This window comes from Chiloscyllium plagiosum, chromosome 39, assembly GCF_004010195.1.
Source record: "Chiloscyllium plagiosum isolate BGI_BamShark_2017 chromosome 39, ASM401019v2, whole genome shotgun sequence".
NCBI classification, from domain to species: domain Eukaryota; kingdom Metazoa; phylum Chordata; class Chondrichthyes; order Orectolobiformes; family Hemiscylliidae; genus Chiloscyllium; species Chiloscyllium plagiosum.
In genome coordinates, this window is record NC_057748.1 from 8634598 (window position 1) to 8654251 (window position 19654).

Here is a 19654-nt window from a genome sequence, read left to right on the forward strand (position 1 = left end):
AAGGAACTTGAAGAAAATAAACTTGCAGGACTGCTAGGAGGAGTGTGGGGGTGGAATTAACTGGATTACTTCATAGTTGGTATGAAACCAAATGGCCTCCTTTTGTGCCATAAATGACCATTAGATAGCACCTTTTCCATCAAATACAGAACAAGGAAGGGGATAAAAATAAATTGGTGTTGTTCATCGAAGTTTGATCAACACCATCCACCATTCATTAAACGTGTTAGTAAAGGAGCTGGAATTCTGGGAAAACAGTCCAAGCAAGAAAGACACTGGTAGTAACTAGAATAAATGAGCATGACTCGTTGTCACAAAATTGGCACTTTTATTTCTCAAATACAAAAGTCATCATTCAAAAAACATATGGTTATATAAAAAAGATTTGTACAAAGTCTTACTTGATGAAACTCCAAATAAATTCCACCTGTCAGTGAATAATGAAACAGCTATCATCAAGCTTTGGCATACAGATAGATGTAACTGAAAATTTGGAATGAGGTTGAATGGTAGAATGTTAAATAGGATTTTTGCAGCTCTGTAGGTAAACACAACAGCTGATATTGTGCCAAATCAGATCAGACCAGAGGGGTCAGTTTTGATGTACTTTGTCAGCCAATATTAGTTACACTAGAAATCAGAATAAGACTTCAGTAATGTACGGCTAAATTCAAGGTGGTTTCTTTTGCTGATCGTTACCTGTGGATAAACCCGTCATCCAGGTGAGAAATGGGACAAGTTTAACTGGAAGGGGAAGGGTCACTCTTGAGCCCCAATACGGATTACTGTACACACAGGCTAGTTATCTTGGAGTGTTACCAGAATGATCATGACTGGAATTGTACACTGAAACACTGGTTACAAAAAAAGTGGCATCAGTAGAGAAAGGCATCCCTCTCCAAAGTCAGCTCATTCTAAAGCTAATGCAATACAAACTGAATGCAATCTCAGCACTTTGGTACCAGCTCCAAACATTGTTGTACAGGTTAGCTATCCAACATTCTCAAACATTCAGGATTGATTTGGCAGAGTCAGAGATATAGAAATTCCATTTGTCATCTAGTCCAAGATTAGTTATCTTCTGGTTCAGCTGACAAAACCTGTAAAAGACCCTTCAAAATCTGATTGGACATGACAACTTAAAAAATATAACTGTGAGCGAAAGGATGTGAAGTAATTGAAACTTAATATTTAGTGCTATTCTTTTGTCCTGTACCCATATCACGTGATTCACAGGTATTTGCAAGAGAATGGGTGAGGATTACTTTGATTGGTGGAGAATATATACAACATACAGTGCCCCAAACCGTTCCCAATTTCACTTCCTTCAACTCCAGTCACCTAATATAAAGGAGATGATCAGCAGAAGGTGGTGATGTTTTAAATGTCTGGGAATGAGAGAAAATCTTGCAGCTAATCCAGAAATTCAAATGTCCTTGTAGCTACTGAACTTAGTAATGATACAATAAGAATCAACAAAATCCAAGAGAAGCTCCTAAGAATAACACAAAATCCATAACCTCATTTGTACTTATATCATCCACATCATGTGCACTTCAATCAAGCTGCTGGTCGAGTGAGTCAACTAATAAAGCTGCTATCAAAAATATTTCTTAGCCTTTTGATACAGCAGTGGATTTAGTATATAGGAAATCCAAATGTCACCTGCTAGCATATTAAAAGGTGTTTCAATGGCAGTGGTATATTTTGCAGAACATCCAATGAATTTTTCAAATTCTGCATCCATTATACCTTCCCTTCCTTTGCCGATTCCTTCCCAAAGATTAAGGCAACCACATTCGGTAACAAAAAAATAATCACACTTGCTGTTGATAAAGTGGCTCTTCAGATGCTCAGTTTAAGAAGTCAGGCCATGAATGAGTACCTGCTCAGTATGAAAGATGCTTACAATCAGAAAGCAAACATGGAGCTTACAATTTCACAACATCTGATAGGCATCTCTCCAAATGGCAGTGTCGGTGGTCAGAAACAATTAGTTTCTGCATCCCATGAAGAAACATTTCCAGTCATTGATTTAAAAAATACGCCTTTCCCTGCACGACCCCCAATATGTGCTCTTTCATCACCAAGTGGCTGGTCCAAATCGCATCATTACTTTCTCCTGGTCACCAAGGTCCTTCTGCACCTTCTTCCGCATGTAGAATATGGGGCAATCCCGACTAATGAAAAAAGAAGAAGAAAACGTAAAGATGTTACACAGAATTTACAGCACAGAAACAAACTGTTCATCCCAGCAGGGTCATGGCAGTGTTCGTACTTCACACAAACCACTTCACGCCTTGACTTTACCTATTTCAATGAATATACCATGCTACTCCTTTCTCCCTCGTGTACTTATCTAGCTTCCCCTCTGATGCACTGAGGCTGTTTACTTGAAACACACTCTACGGTAGTGAGTTTCATATTCTTAACACTGTCTCGGAAAGATAATTACTCAGATTCAGGAGTGATATATGTTGATGGTTCCTCAAGTTTCAGCCTCAGAACAAGTGGAAAAATCAGGTCTTTTGTTCAAGAGAGGCTCAACCAATCTGCTAGGATAACAAAAACATGGCAATGATTCTTAGAAATAAAGGACATAACTTGCTTGTACAAGACCATACAGTGTTGCCTTACTGTCCACACTTCACAATGCAGTCACAGCAAAAATAATAACATCCAATTTTCACTGTTTCTGTTTTAACAGTAATGTTTCCATGGGTGCCTGGAGATCCAGTACCTTGTTAAAATGACTCTTCCAATAGTAAGTGTTTCCAAACTAAGGACCTCTTTACTGTTAATGTTGATCTCTCTCTGCACCTTCTCGGCAGGTGCAACCCTGATGCACTTGTGAAGGACAATCTGTCTGTAAAGCATGTAAAACAACACTCTTCACTGTACCTTGGTACATGTGACAGTAATAAATCAAATCAAATTTGATCAGATATAATGCCCTCCATGATTTCTAATTTATATTCAGATGAAGGAATCGAAAATACGGTTGCTAAAGTTGTTGATGGCACAAAAGAAAAGAAAGTTGTGAAAAGGACAAAAGGGACAATGAAATATAGATGGGTTAAATGAGCGAGCAAAAATTTAGTAGACAGAGACTAAAGTTGAGACTAAAGTTGAAACTGTGAACTTGACCACTTTGACAGGAATAGAATAGTAGCCTATTATTTAAATGAAGAGAGATTGAAGATCTCCAAGACACACAGATTTAGGCCTCCTGGTATGTGAATCAAGAGTTCACATGCAGGCAGACCAAGAGATTCGGATGACAAATAAACATCATTTATTGCAAGAGGAATCGAATATAATGGTAGGGATATTTTGCCAGTTATACAAGGTACTGATTAGACCACATTTGGAGCACAATGTACAGTTTTGGTCTTATGTAAGACAGGATATAAATGCACAAGATGCAGTCCAGACAAGACTCGCTCAACTGCTTCCTGGGATGACAGGGTTATCTTATAAGGAATAGTTGGACAAGTGGGTCGGCATCCACTGGAGTTTAAGAAGTGATCTACTGAGACAGGTAAGAACCTTAGAGGGCCTGACAGGATGATTACTGAAAGGATGCTTTCCCTTGTGGAAGAGTCCAAAACTAGGGAACAAAATTTAAAAAAAAAAGCATTTCAGATGAAGATGCGGTGCAACTTTTTCTCTCAGAGATTTGAGTCTTTGGAACTCTCTGCACCAAAGATCAATGGAAGCAGAGGCAGTGAATATCTTAAATCAAATGTGAACACACATTTCTGACTACCAAGGCAGTCAATGGTTATGAGATATAGACAGAATGTGGAGTTGAAGCCACAATCAGATCAGCCATGATCCTGGAGCAGCAGATTTGAAGAACTGAAAGACCTACTCCTGTCCCTAATTCATGCTTCTATGACTGAGATATGCAGCATATACAACATATAACTAGAAAATTTCCAGCATCAACATACCTCTCCACTTCTTCACAATGAGGTTGATCTCCTTTTATTTCTCATCTGATATTCCTTATAGTACAATGGAACATATGCCTTTAGCTGCCTCAGCCTTGATCACACTAATTTCCTTCTCAAAACTGTTCTGCCTCTCCCTCTATAATGCCTACCGTAAAATGTACCTCTTCAATTAGATTTCTAGTCATTTGTCTGAACATCTTGCAGTTTCACAACAACTATCTTTTTGATAACACTCTTGTTAAAGGGCTTGGAAAAATCAGCTGAAAAGTCAACATTGAATTCTGTTGTTAACTAAAATTAGAATACAGGTTTGAAGGAGGACAGACTGTCTGGCCTGACAAAGTGTGTATGCAGAAGAAATAACAGAATGGGAAAGGGAAGCAAGAAATTTCATGCTCTCAGACAAGGCAAAATATAAATCCACATTTAAAGTGTACTGAAGGTGATAAGTGGGAAAGGGGGGTGGGGTGCAGTGGATCAGCAAAAAAACTTGTAAATAAAGTCTAAATCTTAACCACCACACTTTCACTTCCTCCTTCAGATCATAAAGCATTGTGGTGAGTGCTGTCTGACTCCAACATGTCTGCATAAAACTCCCAGTCCCAAAAGTGTGGGAGAGTGCACCTTTTCACATCACTGAACTCTTTTTAAATTAATAATGATTTATTCAAAAATAAGTGTAATGAGAACATTCACGTCGTGCAAGGAAGTTCTCATCTGTACAGGATTTTTCACAATCTCAGGAATTTTTGAAGCATTTTACAGCCAGAGATAATTTTGAGGTATACCCTCTACTGTAACATTCATTATACTTTATTAGTACATTATAAAGCACTGTGGGAAGTTTGGAGGCTGTGAAAGGAAAATAGTTTATTCCTAAACTACCTTTTAAGTCATTTCAATATGACTTCAAGATAATTTTAATTCACCAGGATCATGTTTAAGGAATTCTAGACCAATAATATTCCATACTCTGAACTTAGGTGCTGGCTATGGCTCACTGGCACTTTTGAGTCAGATGGTTGCACGTTCAAGCCCCAATCCAAAGACATGAGCACAAAATCTAGGGTTGATCCTCCAGTGTAGAATTGAAAGAGAGGTGCTCCGTTGAGAGGTGTAGTTCTTTGGATGAGATGCTTAACCAATATCACACTTATTTTTTCGTTAGGACTTAGAAGATTTCACTGAACAATCAAAGAACAGCAGTGAGCTGTCAGTGTAGTGCTACAATTTGCTTCAACTCAAGTGATGGGAAAGGACTATGTGTATGTATAAAGCACCTCTCATGTTTGCAAAATATCCCAAAGTATTTTAGTTTCATACTTCCAGCAGCTGAAGTCACTGTTTAATGTAGAAAACGTGGCAGCTCATAGGTTCCCAAAATAACACAACTTGCTGTTAATCTGAAAGGTGCTTTATACATACACGTAGTCCTTTCCCATCACTTGAGTTGAAGCAAACTGTAGCACTACACTAAGTCAGTTCACAACAGCTCAGAGTCAAACCAGGATGTTTCTGTCCGACATAACTTCTTCAGATGACCCTGAGTCATTGCTGCACTGTTAGGAATATGGTTTACATTGTTCAGCAGAAAGCAAAACATCGACTTACAAAACGCATTTATCATTACCTTGAAGCACTGAATACGAAGCTGCATTCGATCTCATGTTTTTGTTTTAAGTACAGTACACAAATCTCACCCTTCCACTGGATATTACTATGTTACAGAAAATTAAACAGCACTTTGATTTACAAGCATCACAGAAACTTGTCTGGAAATATAAATCAAGCTCATTGGCTATGAAGGCTTAATAAATGTCAATCTTAAGCCAAAGCGCACTCAACAATCATGAATCTTTCTCACGTACCCAATTATCTCAGAGCTGAGACTACCACTCTAAGTTATGATAGCTCATCTTAGTGAGAACATTAAAACAGCTAGCGAGTTTGGAAGTTGGGAGTGGAGGGAAGGTGAGTATCTGGCAAGGTAAGTACAGTACATAGAGGAAAATGCAAAATTATTAGACAAACCATTTAGTCTGACTCTATTATAAGGTCAATATTGAATAACTTACGGTACATTAAAATTGTTCATTATAGAACATAGAAGAATACAGCGCAGTACAGGCCCTTTGGCCCTCGATGTTGCGCCGATCCAAGCCCACCTAACCTATACTAACCCACTATCCTCCATATACCTATCCAATGCCCGCTTAAATGCCCATAAAGAGGGAGAGTCCACCACTGCTACTGGCAGGGCATTCCATGAACTTACGACTCGCTGAGTGAAGAACCTACCCCTAACTTCAGTCCTATATCTACCCCCCCCTTAATTTAAAGCTATGCCCCCTTGTAATACCCGACTCCATACGCGGGAAAAGGTTCACACTGTCAACCCTATCTAACCCCCTAATCATCTTGTACACTATCAAAATTAAAACCTGATTTTTTTTTTCCTAAGTTCGAATTTCAGCATTTTGAATTTGGTGAAAGAAAAGCAAGAAACCAAGAGAATTTAGAAAATTTATTTCCATTTCAAACATTATTAAAACATACACTAATACTCTGTAAAATAAGTGCCCCAGTACTTCATGAGATACAACCACAACCAATTAAGCATTACAAATGGCAAACACAAATAACCTCAAAGCAACTCTCCATTAAATTTAGTACCGAAATGACATTGTACTCATGCCTAACCCAAACAGCTTATAATATGTGCAACATCACATGTGACGTGCCAGAAAAATGTCAGAATTCACGATTGTTAATATTGAAATTAGGAATGAATGAATTTTTACTAATACACCACCATAAAATCAAGTTTGGGAATATAACAAAAATTATTCAAAACTGCTTTTACATATCTAACCACATTTCTCAACCTACATGCCTTATGAATATTCAGTTGCTCCTCAAACCATTTATTATATACTCTAGTATTTTCCCTGGCTTGATAAACCAACTATATTGTCTACTTTTTAAATAGTTTATGATGTTTCTGTTGCTTTCTGTTGAGAAGCGACTTCTGTTGCTTTTCAGATCAGATCAAATGGCAGAAATACTTAAACATCATTTTCAGGATGTTACATTTTGCGAGATATTTTCTCGTCCAATTTCAAGCGTCACTCATCTCATTATTTGGAATTTTAAGCATACGAACCCAGGATCCAGATAGTTTCCTCATATCTTAAGATTCCTAAAGAGTTTGACACAAATCTCTGTTGGCCCACACAATAACACAGCAAAGATCCTTCAAAGACCTTTCCAGTAGTAGATTATTTGATTTTGCATAGTAATTAGCCTTCAGCTTCATTTACAATCTTGTGCCTGCATATTAACACTGTAGTTGTGACTTAACGTTAAGGAGTTTTTCCAGAACTACATAGTAGATAAAGTTGTGATCAGGCTGGACCAACATGAGAAAGGCATTAATGAATACAATCCACTGTGCCGAAAAGTAACTGAGGACAGGCATCCGAGTACCCATGTCACAGCAAACCTTCAGTGCAGGAGGGAGGAGAATTAGTGTAGACAATGAAAAAGGCAAGTGCTTTAAAACAACAAATTATTCATCCAGAATCATCACTTCTTGAAAAATGGAACAAAAGTACAAATAAAAGTACAAATTTGTACAAAAGTACAAATTCAGCATTAGCCCTGAAGCAATGTGGAGTTATGGGATGAGGAATGAAAATATAAGAAACCACTGCAAGTGAAATGACCAAGAGTGAAGACTGAAATACGAAACATACGTGCAAGGGAAGCCAAGCTTGGGATTTGAAAGCTTGCAGTTAACAGAGGATTGGAAGATGAAGCAAGGTTTAGAACTTCTATAGGTCTAAGGCCCAATTAGGAACAAACTCAAAAGTCAGAACTGGGGTCAGCTAAACAGTAGCTTTGTAAGGAGGAAAACCATCAGTGAGATTGGAAAGATGTTTCCTTACCTGGTACAAAGCACATCCTCATGCAAACTACCCTGACATCGCTGGCACTGAGTCCACAAGCGTGAGAACTTCTCCTCCAATAGTTTCAGTTGAGATACCTGGAAAAACAGAAAATAGGTTTACAAGGAACAGAACAGGTAATAGCAATACAGAGTGAAGTTACACCTACATAAATCCAAGCTTTGCAGTTAAGCAGATTTACATAGCTTGCTTTTCAATGCAAAAAAAGCATAATCTTATTAGGAGTAATAAGAGGAAAATGGCAAATGGTGGCTTATCTATTAATTTTATATATATATATATATATATATATACACACACACACACTAAAATCTCACATTTGGGAACATTTCAAGTCAACTTTCTCATTGCAAAGAGACTACTGTTAGGAGGCCAAAATTATTGATCAACATTTCCATTTTCTAATATATATTTATGCACATTATTGAAACTATGGAAATACACAAACAAGAGCACAATATATGACATTAAAATGGGATGTGAATAACATATAGGCACTCTGGTACAATTACTCACTTGTAACCACATTTTACCTCATCTTGAATGATCTGTGCTTTGCGCCTGCAAACAACTGGTACATTATAAATTGTGCACAGGGCACACAGTTCTTGTGTTCAAATTTTACTATTCATCATTTCATTACACTTACAAGCTAACCATTAAAAATTGCTATGACAAAATTTCCAATTCAATCTAATCCTGTCATCTGTCACAATGATTGCAGGTTAAGTGTCTGTAACATCCTCTCAACTCGATCACCTGTTAGTTTGAAAAATGAAGCAATATAAAATCAATTTAAACATGGAAGGATCAAGATCCTTTATTAGAGTCTTATCGTTCAAATGCTAACTTGTCTACCATTCACTTCCTCATCCTACTCTTTTTTGACAGCAAGACAGTCAATCCATTAACAACGCTTCCACGTGCAAAACATTTACTCTCATGAAGTTCTGACTCCTTGTAGAGTTAGGTTTAGCAAAAATACAGTCTCTGGAGGAAAATAATGTATGTAACCTTGACACAACTTTACTGAAAATAGGATTATTAGTTAAAAGGTCTGAGGTGAATTGAAAACAATAATTCAACCTGGCAATTAATGTGATACGCACCCCGTTTCAAGGTTTGTTCTTGTTGACAGTGTCACTTGAACCTTTCAAGTGGACTGCAGTGTTGCAAACTCTCAAATACTTGCTGGTACTCCATATCACTAACTCACCATTCATTCCTCTGCTTTCAATACACCAGCTCAGAAATAACAAATAACCAATTCTGCACTCAAAGGCCAGTTTAAAATAATTTTTATTTGTTTCTTTCCAATAGCACAGTGGCAATGTCACTGAAATAGTAAACTAGAACCCTCGGCTCATGCTGTGGTGACTTGGATTCAAATCTGATTGCGGCAGACCGCAAAAATTGAATTCAGCAAAATCTAGAATAAAAGATGGTCTAATATGACTACTATTGATCACCGTAAAAACTCATCTCATTTACTAATGTCCTTTAGGGAAGGTAATCTGTTGTCCTTACCTGGACTACATGCAACTCCAGACCTATACCAATGTGCTTGTCTCTTAAGTGCTTAAGTACCAGTCTTGCCAGCAATGCAGAAATCCATGAACAAATTTTTCAAATTATAAGCTCAAGATAAAAATGAATGACCATGTTACAGATTGACATAGCATAGAGAGAGGCCATTCAGTGCAGCATACCACAACTGGTTCTTTCAAAGAGCTATCCAATTAGTCTTAATCTCCTATAATAAAAACTTGCCGGAGAAACTCAGCAAGTCTGGCAGCATCTGTGGAGAGAAAATAGGGTCACTGTTGTGGCTCCAGTGACCCTTCATCAGAATCAGTTTCGCCAGCAATTTCTGGATTTGTCTCATATTTCCAGCATCTGCATTTCTTGGTTTTATATTACTGTCCTAATCTCCTGTTCTTTTCCCCCTCATAACTTTGTAATCTTTTCTTTTCAAGTATTTAATGCCCTTTACTAATTTCAGAGAATTAGCAGATGATATATTCGCCAAACTAAACATAAACTATGTAAATTTTAAAAATACCTCTTTCTGGTACAACTCTGACTGACGACATTTGCAGTAACTGCACACAGCACCTGAGGAAAAGAAGGTTAAGATTAGATTAAATTTGAAGTCTTCTTCCACCTGAACAGTGCATAATTAAAAAGAGATGCTATAAAGGCTTGAAACTTGCACACAAACTGTGATTAGGACAATGTCTTTTACAAATAGCATTTGTAAACAGGAATAGGGATAGGCCATTCAACTCTCTTTAGGAATTAAACAAGGTTGATCTGTATCTCTATTCCTGTTCGTTCTGCAATCCGTTATGTCCAAAATCAGACAAAAATATATCACCTAGTTTTGAAATTTATTTAAAATCCCATGAGGCTGCCAGAGCCATGTTCCAGGTCTTAACTACCACTTATATGCAGTAGATAATTAAACAATTTTAGAATTATGATGCAAGATCAGCAATCTGAAATATTACCTTTCTCCATCCACAGGTGCTGCCTGATCTGCTGAACATTCCCAGCATTCTTTGCTTTTGATTTCATAATTTACAACAATTGCATATATTTAAGATACAGTTAGAAAAGGAGACAGTGGACAGAGAAATGGTAGGACACATTCTCTGCTCAGTGCAGTTAATAGAGCTATTAACTTCCTCTTGTAGTGTAATAGTCCCGATTCTTCAAAATCTTAAAGAAAAATGCTAAAACACACATCTTATAAACAAAGTGAGAAAATCTTGGATAACTAAGACGGTACTCCTCTCCCAAACATTAAATTATTTTTGGCTCAAGTAGCAATGCTTGTGTTTTGAGCTCCATTTTATTCCTTGGGATCTGGTTAAATCCAGCATTTATTGCCTATCCCTAGGTGCATTTTGTACCTCTGCAATCCATACAGCGAAGGTACATTGTAGGTTGTTCAGCAAGGAATTCTAGGGTTTTGACCCAGCAATGAACAAACATCCACACATTTCCAAATCAGGATGGTGTAAAGCTTAGACAGGTGGTGGTGTTCCTTTGGGCTTGCTGTTCTTATCATTCCAGGTGGTAGAGATCACAAGTTTGAGAAGTGTTACTGAAGAAGCTGTGTCAACTTACTGTATTTCATCTTATATGTGATATGCATTGCAGCCAGAGTATGTTGATGCTGAAGTGAGTACATGTTTAAAGTGGTATCCATCAAGAGGCCACTTTGTCCTTTGTCAAATGTTTTGAGTGCTGAACGGTAATTATTCAGGTAAGTGGAACATGCTTCACCACTCTTCTAACTTGGTACCTTGTAAATGATGGAAAATTTTAGTGAAGTCAAGTCAGTCACTCACCATAGATTTTCCAGTCTTTAACCTACCCCTGTTTAAGTATTTAGTCTGGTTCAGTTCTTTGTCTTTGTTTCCCTTGATGATCATACCAGTTTTCTGTTTAGCTTTAGCTCTGACCATTTCATAAAATAGGTACAACACAAGCTTTTTGTTGATCAGGACAATCAGTAATACGTTCACAACTGAAGATAGTGGATTAAAGGGTCTAATTTCATAGCTGAGAATAAGTGACAATGCAGTAAATTCAGCGTTACATCATTTCATTTTAAGACTTTCTCTTAATCAGCCAGCATCTCCAAGCTTAATCACTACCCCATCATAAGCATGCACAACAAATCAGGGAAGGTTGTTGTGCCAACCAAGACTAAGTAAATTAAAAGGTAAACTCAGGCAAGATTCCAGCATCTATTGCCTTTATATATATTTAAAATATAAGGAATAGGAAGAGAGTAGACCAGAGGGATTCTTGAGCCTGAACTATCATTTTACAAGATTCCAAATGACCTTTTACCTGAACTCCATTTCCAGTGCTATCCTCATATCCTTCAATTTCCTTCAGTCCTAAAATCTATATCTTTCAGCCTTGAACATGCCCAAAGACCAAGCACCACACTAACCTGGCAAATTTCAAATATCCACAATTCCCTGAATTAAAAACATTCTCCTTATCCAGACCTACAAGTTAAAGCTTTTAGACTCAGACAATGATCCCTATTTCTAGACAGTAGAAATTGCCATAAGCATCTGCCCCATCCTGTCCTCTATTAGCTCAGAAAAGCGATTCACGGAAATGCAGCATATTATAAATAACAATGGGCAGGATATGGATTTACATACACAAAGTAGGAGGCAGCGATGGCATAGTGGTAATGCTGCAAGACTAGTAACATAGAGAGCACCCCAGGTTAATTTTCTGAGTACATGATTCGCATGGGGCTGTTTTCCCTGAAGCATCGGAGGCTGAGGGGTGATCTTATAGAGGGTTATAAAATCATGAGGGGCATGGATAGGGTAAACAGACAAGGTCTTTACCCTGGGGTGGTGGAGACCAGAACTAGGAGGGCATAGGTTTAGGGTGAGAGGGGAAAGATATAAAAGGGACCTTAGTGGAAACTTTTTCACGCAGAGCATGATGCGTGTATGGAATGAGCTGCCAGAGGAAGTGGTGGAGGCTAGTACAATTACAAAATTTAAAAGGAGGCATCTGGATGGGTATATGAATAGGAAAGTTTAGAGAGATATGGCCAAGTTCTGCAAATGGGACTAGATTAGATTAGGATATCTGGTCGGCATGGATGAGTTGGACTGAAGGGTCTGTTTCGGTGCTGTACATTTATATGAATCTGGAACTAAAAGCTAGCCTTATGGTAACCATTGTCATAAAAACCCATCTGGATTATCAATATCTTTTAAGAAAGGAAATCTTCCATCCTTACCTTGCCTGGCTTACATGTGACTCTAGACTGACATCAATGTAGTCGTCTCTTAACATTCCTAAAAGAGAAAATGGCCTAGCAAGCCACTCAGTTCATCAAAATTGCTACAAGATCTAAAGAAAATAAGTTAGGCCAGATAGACCATCTTGTATTGACCTAGACATGGAAATGACAACAGAGAAAATAGCTCTCTCAACCCTGCAAAGTTCTCCTTGTAACATCCAGGGATTGTGCCAAAATTGAAATAGCTATCCTCCAAAACTGTTCAGCAATTACATGACATGAGGCATCTTACTCATGGAAATGTACCTTACAAACAATGACCCAGGTACCACCAATACCATCCCTGATACACCCTGCCCCAACAGCAAAACACAGCCACCCAAGGAAACAGTACAATGATATACAATTGGGAAAGAGTTGACCATGGAGACTTCAACATCAACTCCAGATACCATAAAATCTCATGACATCAGGTCATACAAGGGCAAAACAAAACTCCTGATTACCACTTATTGCCCACATCTCAGCTGATGAATCAGTACTCCTCCACATGGAACACTATTTAGAAGAAGCACTACTGGTGACAAGACTGCCGAATGTATTCTGGATGGGGAATTTCAGTATCCATCACCAAGAATGACTTAGCAGCACCATTATTGACAGAGCCCTAAAGGACACAGCTGTTAGACTGGGTCTAGAAAAACATATCTGGCACTGCCCTCAACAATCTACTCAGCACAGATGTGTCAGCCTATGATAGGGCTGACCACTGACAGTCATTACGGAAAATCCCACCTCCACATTAAGGATGGTCTCCATTGTATTGTGTGGCACTACCAGAGTCCAAAGTGGAACAGCTTTTGAACAGACCTAACAACTTAAAACTGAATATCCAGGAGGTATTGTGGAAGCTGCAGAGCTACATTCAATCAAAATGTGTAACTTCATGAGCTGGTGTATATCCCATCCACTGGCACCAGAAGATCAACCCTGGTTCAATGAGGACATGTCAAGTGCAGCATCAGGCATACCTGAAAGTGAGGTGCCATTATAGGACCACTTACATGCCAATAGAGAGGGCAAAGTAATCTCACAATCAATGAATCAGATCTAAGTTCTGCATACCTCCCAAATCCAACTGAGAGTGGTGAAGGACAATCTCTGACTAACCAGAGATGACTCCACAATTCTCAACATCCTCGACAATGAGAAGGTCCAGTATGTTTGTGCAAAAGAGAACCGAAGAAGTGTTTGTAGCCATCTTCAAATAGAAGTGCCAAGTGGATGATCCATCTTGGTCTTATTCTTAGGTCCCCAGCAGCTCAGTTACCAGGCATCAGTCAATCCTATACACCATATATGGTATCAAGAAATAGCTGAAGGCACTATATAAAAGCCATGGGTCCTGACAATATTTTAGCAATAATACTGAAGGCATGTGCTCAAGGACTAGTGACCCCTAGCCAAGATGTTCCACATTAGTTACAACACTGACATTTATCTAATATTGTGGGAAGTTGTCCGGGTATGCCTTGTTCACAAAAAAAACAAGACAAAGTTCAATCTGGCCAAATACTGCCCTCAGTTTACCTTCAATCACTAATAAAGTGTCTGAAGGGTTGTCAATAATGCTACCAAGTGACAGCTGCAACAGAATGACCAGCTCTCTGACAATTAGTTTGGATTCCAGCAGGACCCCTCAGCTCCTGAACTCATTACAGCCTTCGTCCAAACCTGGACAAAAAAATGCCAAACTCCAAAGATGAGGCCTGCATAACAACCCTTGATATCATGGCAATATTTGACTCTGGCATCAAGGAGCCCTAGCAAAACAGAAGTCAATGGGACTCAGAGAAAACTGCTTGGTTTGATCCTATAAAGGGCTTTTGCCCTAAACTTTGATTCTCCTGCTCCTTGGATGCTGCCTGATCTGCTGTGCTTTTCCAGCACTACACTCTTGACTCTGATCTCCAGCACTTGCAGTCCTCACTTTTGCCTGGTTAGAGTTGTGCTCAGGACAAAGAAAGTTGGTGCTGGAAGTCAATAATCTCAGCTGCACGATATCAATGCAAAAGTTCCGAATGATAGATTCCTAAGGCCAAATTTCTTCAGCTGCTACATCTATGACCTTCTTCCATCATGATGTCAGAAATGAGGATGTTTGCACTATGTACAGCACCATTCATGACTCCTTAGCTACTGAAGGTGGTGGTGTCCTTTTGAAGCAAGATCTGGACATCCAGAGTCTTGAGCTGATAAATGGTAAGTAACATTTGCATCTCACTAATGCCAGGCAATGCCCATGCTCTGACAAGAGAGAATCGAGGAAGTGGTGTTTAACACCATCTCAGACAAAACAGCCCACTTGACTGGCATTCCAACCATCATCTCCAAACATCACTCCATTCTCCATCAATGCACACTAACTACAATGTGCACCACCTACAAGATGCACTGCAGTAACTCACCAAGTCTCTTTCAACCACACCTTCCAAACCTGTGCCTCTATCACCTACAAAGACAAGGACCTGTAAGCTCCACACATCCTGACTTGGAATTATATTGCCTTACCCTTACTGTCACTTCACAGTCCTTCACCGACCAGATCGGAGAACTCCTCCCAAGCAGTACTGTGGGTGAACCACAACCAAAGGTCTGCTGTGACTCATGAAGGCAGCTCCAGGGCAATGAAGATTGAGCAATAAATGCTGGCCTGGCTGGTGACACTCACATCCGATGAACAAATTTTAAAAATCTATATAATGTGACTGTACATATTATTTTTGAAGAGATTGAAATGTATCTTGAACAACAAGATAAAAACAAAGGACAAAGAGAAAGAAAATAGATCAGGAAAAAGTAATGAAGATAGAAAACAACAGAAAAGATCGGAAGGGCAGAAAAGTATACAAAGAAAAATGTCAGGTGCAGGTTCCTTATGTTGCGTGGCACACCAAATGGCAAGCCATAAAGATAGTTAAAATTAGATTGTGTTTAGTAAAACATCAGCAAAAACAGTAGTTCACAGATTCCCACGGAAAACATAATCGCCATCGCTAATTTTTAAAAATAGAAAGCCCCCTCTGCTCACACTTGCACCCCCTCCACTTTTAATCCCATGATGTGGTGTCAGGAAGAGGCTGAGTGATACTGGAAAAGAATGAGGAACTGGTCAAGTCTCTGCTCTCACCACGGGAAATGAGAGGGAGACCGAAGGAGGCTTTGGGTTATAAGCATTCTATTCTCGAATAAGGGAAACTCCAGACTGACTGTTTGGGAGGCTTGAGGGCTCAAGCAGGGGAGGCAAATTTGGCAGTAGGGGTAAAACAACTCTTACAAGAATATACCGCTCGCCATTTAATAGAATCATACAATTTACAGTACAGAAAGCCATTCAACCCATCATGTCTGTACTGACTCCCAAAACAGCTACACAGACAGTCCCATTCTGCAGACCTATTATTTTATTCTAAAATTTATTCACTTATCCCTCTCTATTTCTAAAGGCACCTCTCGCCCCGAAAACAGTTCAATGAGCAATGGCACTTTCTGATAACTCATCCAAGTGGTATTCTGTCATATACAAGTTAATAAGGAACAATGATAGTGCAACCATATTGGAGATAAGCAAACTTTGCAGCTCAGCTCAATCCTGCCATCAACCAAACATGCATCCATACATATACACACTTTGTATTAGTACTCAGTTGAGTCATTAAAAGGTAGTCGAAACATTATTGTTGAACATCACTAATACCTGAACTTCACAGTAGCATTGCACAGTACTCTGCAGAAACAGCTCAGTACACTGAGTGCCAATGGGTCAAGATGGCTGGGCTGTTTGATGTATAAATTTTTCAAAATACAAAAATTCAAGTTCAGAGAACCAAATTCATGGATAATGTCATTTTCTTCATAGCACAAATACTCAACCATCAATGTAGTTATAACCTTTGTGAGGAAGATCATTGATAAACACATACTGCATTTATTAGCTGCCACAATGTAACATGTACTTGCCAAATCCATGAAGCAGTGATCAGGCAATCGACATCCTGGTTACTGATTATAATTGATGCTAGAATGAGACAAGTCAAGGAAAACCACTGATCTATCTTTTGTTCTGTGATCTACTTATTCCATTTCTTTCCTGACACCAATCGTTCACTATACACACCATTGATTCTAACACTTCCAAAGCTACATCTGGCAGGGTTTCTGAAAATTTCCTTAATTGTCAACATAATAATTTCAGAATATTACCTTGAAATTAAATATGCACAGATGACATTTGCCTTATGCCGGGACTGTGATTTTTTTTGGTTGCAGAAAAAAATAGAAATCCAGGGATATTGCATTTAAGCTTAGTTTCTTGTTATTTATTAAGTGACACTAAATAAACAGGGGTCTGGAGAGATCATGGAGGCTCAACATTAGCCACAGCTACGACAGAGCACCAGTCAGCAATTAAGTCATCAAACTGAAGTAACAACGTTCTTCAATTCAACTCTGGGTTAAGTACTTGTCACACTGGCACAAGGAGATTTTTTAAAAACACATTCATGGTATGTGGGCATCACTGGTTAGGCCTGCAATTACTGCCCATTCATTGCTGTCCTCAAGTTGGTGGTGGTGAACTGCCTTCTTGAACTGCTGAAGGTAGCCCCACAATGCTGTTCAGGAAGGAGTTCTAGGATTTTGATCCAGCAACTGAAGCAAAGGCAACTTATTTCAAAGTGGCTTGGATGGGAGCTTGTGAGTAGTGGTACTCCCATGCATCGTCTGCCCTCATCATTCTAAATGGTCATGGTCCTGGATTCAGAAGATGTTGTCTAAGGACCTTGAGTGAATTTCTGCAATACATCTTGTAGATAGTATACACTGCTACTAGTGAAGGAAGCAGATGTTTGTGAATACAATGCCAATCAAGTGGGCTGTTTTATCCTGGATTGTGTCAAGCTTCTTGAATGTTGTTGGAGCTGCACTCATCCAGGCAAGTGGAATGTATTCCATCACACTTCTGATTTGTGCCTTGTAGATGGTAGACAAGCTCTGGGGAGTCAGGCTGTGAGTTACTCACTGCGAGATTCTTAGCCTCTGACCTCTGTTGTAGACACAGTATTTATATAGCTAGTCCAGTTCAGGTTGTGGTTAATGGCACTCCAGGATGCTTACAGTGAGCAAGTCAGTAATGGTAATGCCACTGAGTATCAGGAGGAGATGCTTAGGTTGTCTCTTATTGAAGATGTTAATTTCCTGGCATTTTGTGGCATAAATGTTACTTATCACTTATTAGTCCAAACCTGGATATTGTCCAGGCCTTGATACATTTGCACACGGACCAAATCCTGCAAGTTATGCAGAAAGGGGACATTGTTGATTCTTCAATCAAGGGACTAAATTTCGAGCAACGGCTACAAAAAGCAGAACTCCTCAACCTTTAGAGAAGATAAAGTAAGGCAACCTTTAATAACCTACTAACAGATTGTTTGTGGAGGTTGCATGCCATTCAGCACATTCTGGAGTTGAATGCATCAAAAAGTACTCACTTTGTCTACTTGTTATCAGATAATTAAAATCAATTCAACTAACAACTTTTGGAAGTCTGACTGATGACTCATACTTCAAAACCTTGATTTTAGGACTCCCTCATTCAAAATCCACCTCTATAAAAAGAAAGTCTGATAGCTCCAGTCCCTCCCTGATCCTATATTTTTAAATTACTGTCCAGCATCTGTAATCTTTTAAAGTTGTAATATGCAGGTCTAAAATAGGATTTGATTTAGGCAGAAGACAATAAGATTAATTAATGGATGAAGAACTTGGACTCGCTTCCCACTCTACCACCCAAGTTCACATGCATCCAGAGATGTTCTCCTCTAATTGAAGGACCTCCACATTATACCAAACTGTCAATTCACCATCTAAAAAGATGGATAGTTGTACTGTACTTTTCAACTTCTTTACAGTAGAGGGGACAACCTTCATATTATACCATCCAAAATGGTCCAAGGGGAGAAAGACCACTGAGATAAGATTTAACAGGTCTCAGAGACACAAAACACCAAGGTCTTTTTTAGAAATCAATTACTTACGCTCCCTTACCATTATCATTAAGCACAGCTTTGCATCCTATGCATGTGCTTCTTTTCTTTGCAAAGGCCATGAGCCCACCCACCTTTGATGTCAGTACAGTCTTGCATCTTGTGTGTTCTCCCTCTAGAATAAAAAACAATTACCGTTGAAATCAACACCCTCAAAAACTTAGTCAGGAGTACCTACAGCTAGCTTCTTCCAAATACAATCTTCATTTATGAACATCTTTCCTTAAAAGTTGCGGCTAAATACACAAACCCAGTCTACAGTGAATTAGCTGGATGAGCAGCATTTGCTTCTTTATGTGCAAGTGCTCAAGGCAAAAAATTTTTAAAGTCATTGTTCCTACTTTTGACCAATCTACATAATTTCAGTGGAAGTGACCATATGTGAATTCCACATAAGAACAGATTAAGTTAGACTTCAACTCCTCAGTTGAACAGCTTGATAATAGACAGTATCTGAGCTCACAAACAAAAGGAACTACCTGAACCAGGTACAGTGTGTACCATAAACCACATCCAACATTACTTAGTGCCTTTAGGAACAAAAAGATGGGTTTCCTTGATTTCACATTAGGTGTCATCCAAGGAAAGCAAGTAGAAGAAAAAAAATCATCAAGGGCATAACTGTCTTAGCACTTCTGCAGAGGGTAGGGATTATAAAAGAAAACAGGCTTAAATCAACAATCAAAATAAGGATGTATATGCTTCAGATTCACACTAAACCATTTATGTTTGGTGGTTCATTTCTAACAATGAATAAAACACTTGACACTGAACATAATTCTATGCCAGAAAGATATGGCCAATAATACTAATAATTCCAAGGTTTAAGTT

At 38.7% G+C, this 19654-nt stretch overlaps 1 protein-coding gene across 2 annotated transcripts in view; it reads right to left on the reverse strand.

Annotated features, from left to right (window-relative positions):
• Nucleotides 1-313: 313 nt before the first annotated feature.
• Nucleotides 314-19654, reverse strand: part of pold1 (polymerase (DNA directed), delta 1, catalytic subunit) — a 109675-nt gene continuing 90334 nt past the window's right edge. For both annotated transcript variants that reach the window (XM_043679658.1, XM_043679659.1), the window contains exons 24-27: nt 18825-18938; nt 9990-10042; nt 7907-8004; nt 314-2180 (exon numbers count right to left, since the gene is read on the reverse strand). In XM_043679658.1, coding sequence (XP_043535593.1) covers nt 2084-2180; nt 7907-8004; nt 9990-10042; nt 18825-18938 — 362 coding nt within the window. In that variant the 3' untranslated portion in view covers nt 314-2083. The remainder of the gene's footprint in view (nt 2181-7906; nt 8005-9989; nt 10043-18824; nt 18939-19654) is intronic.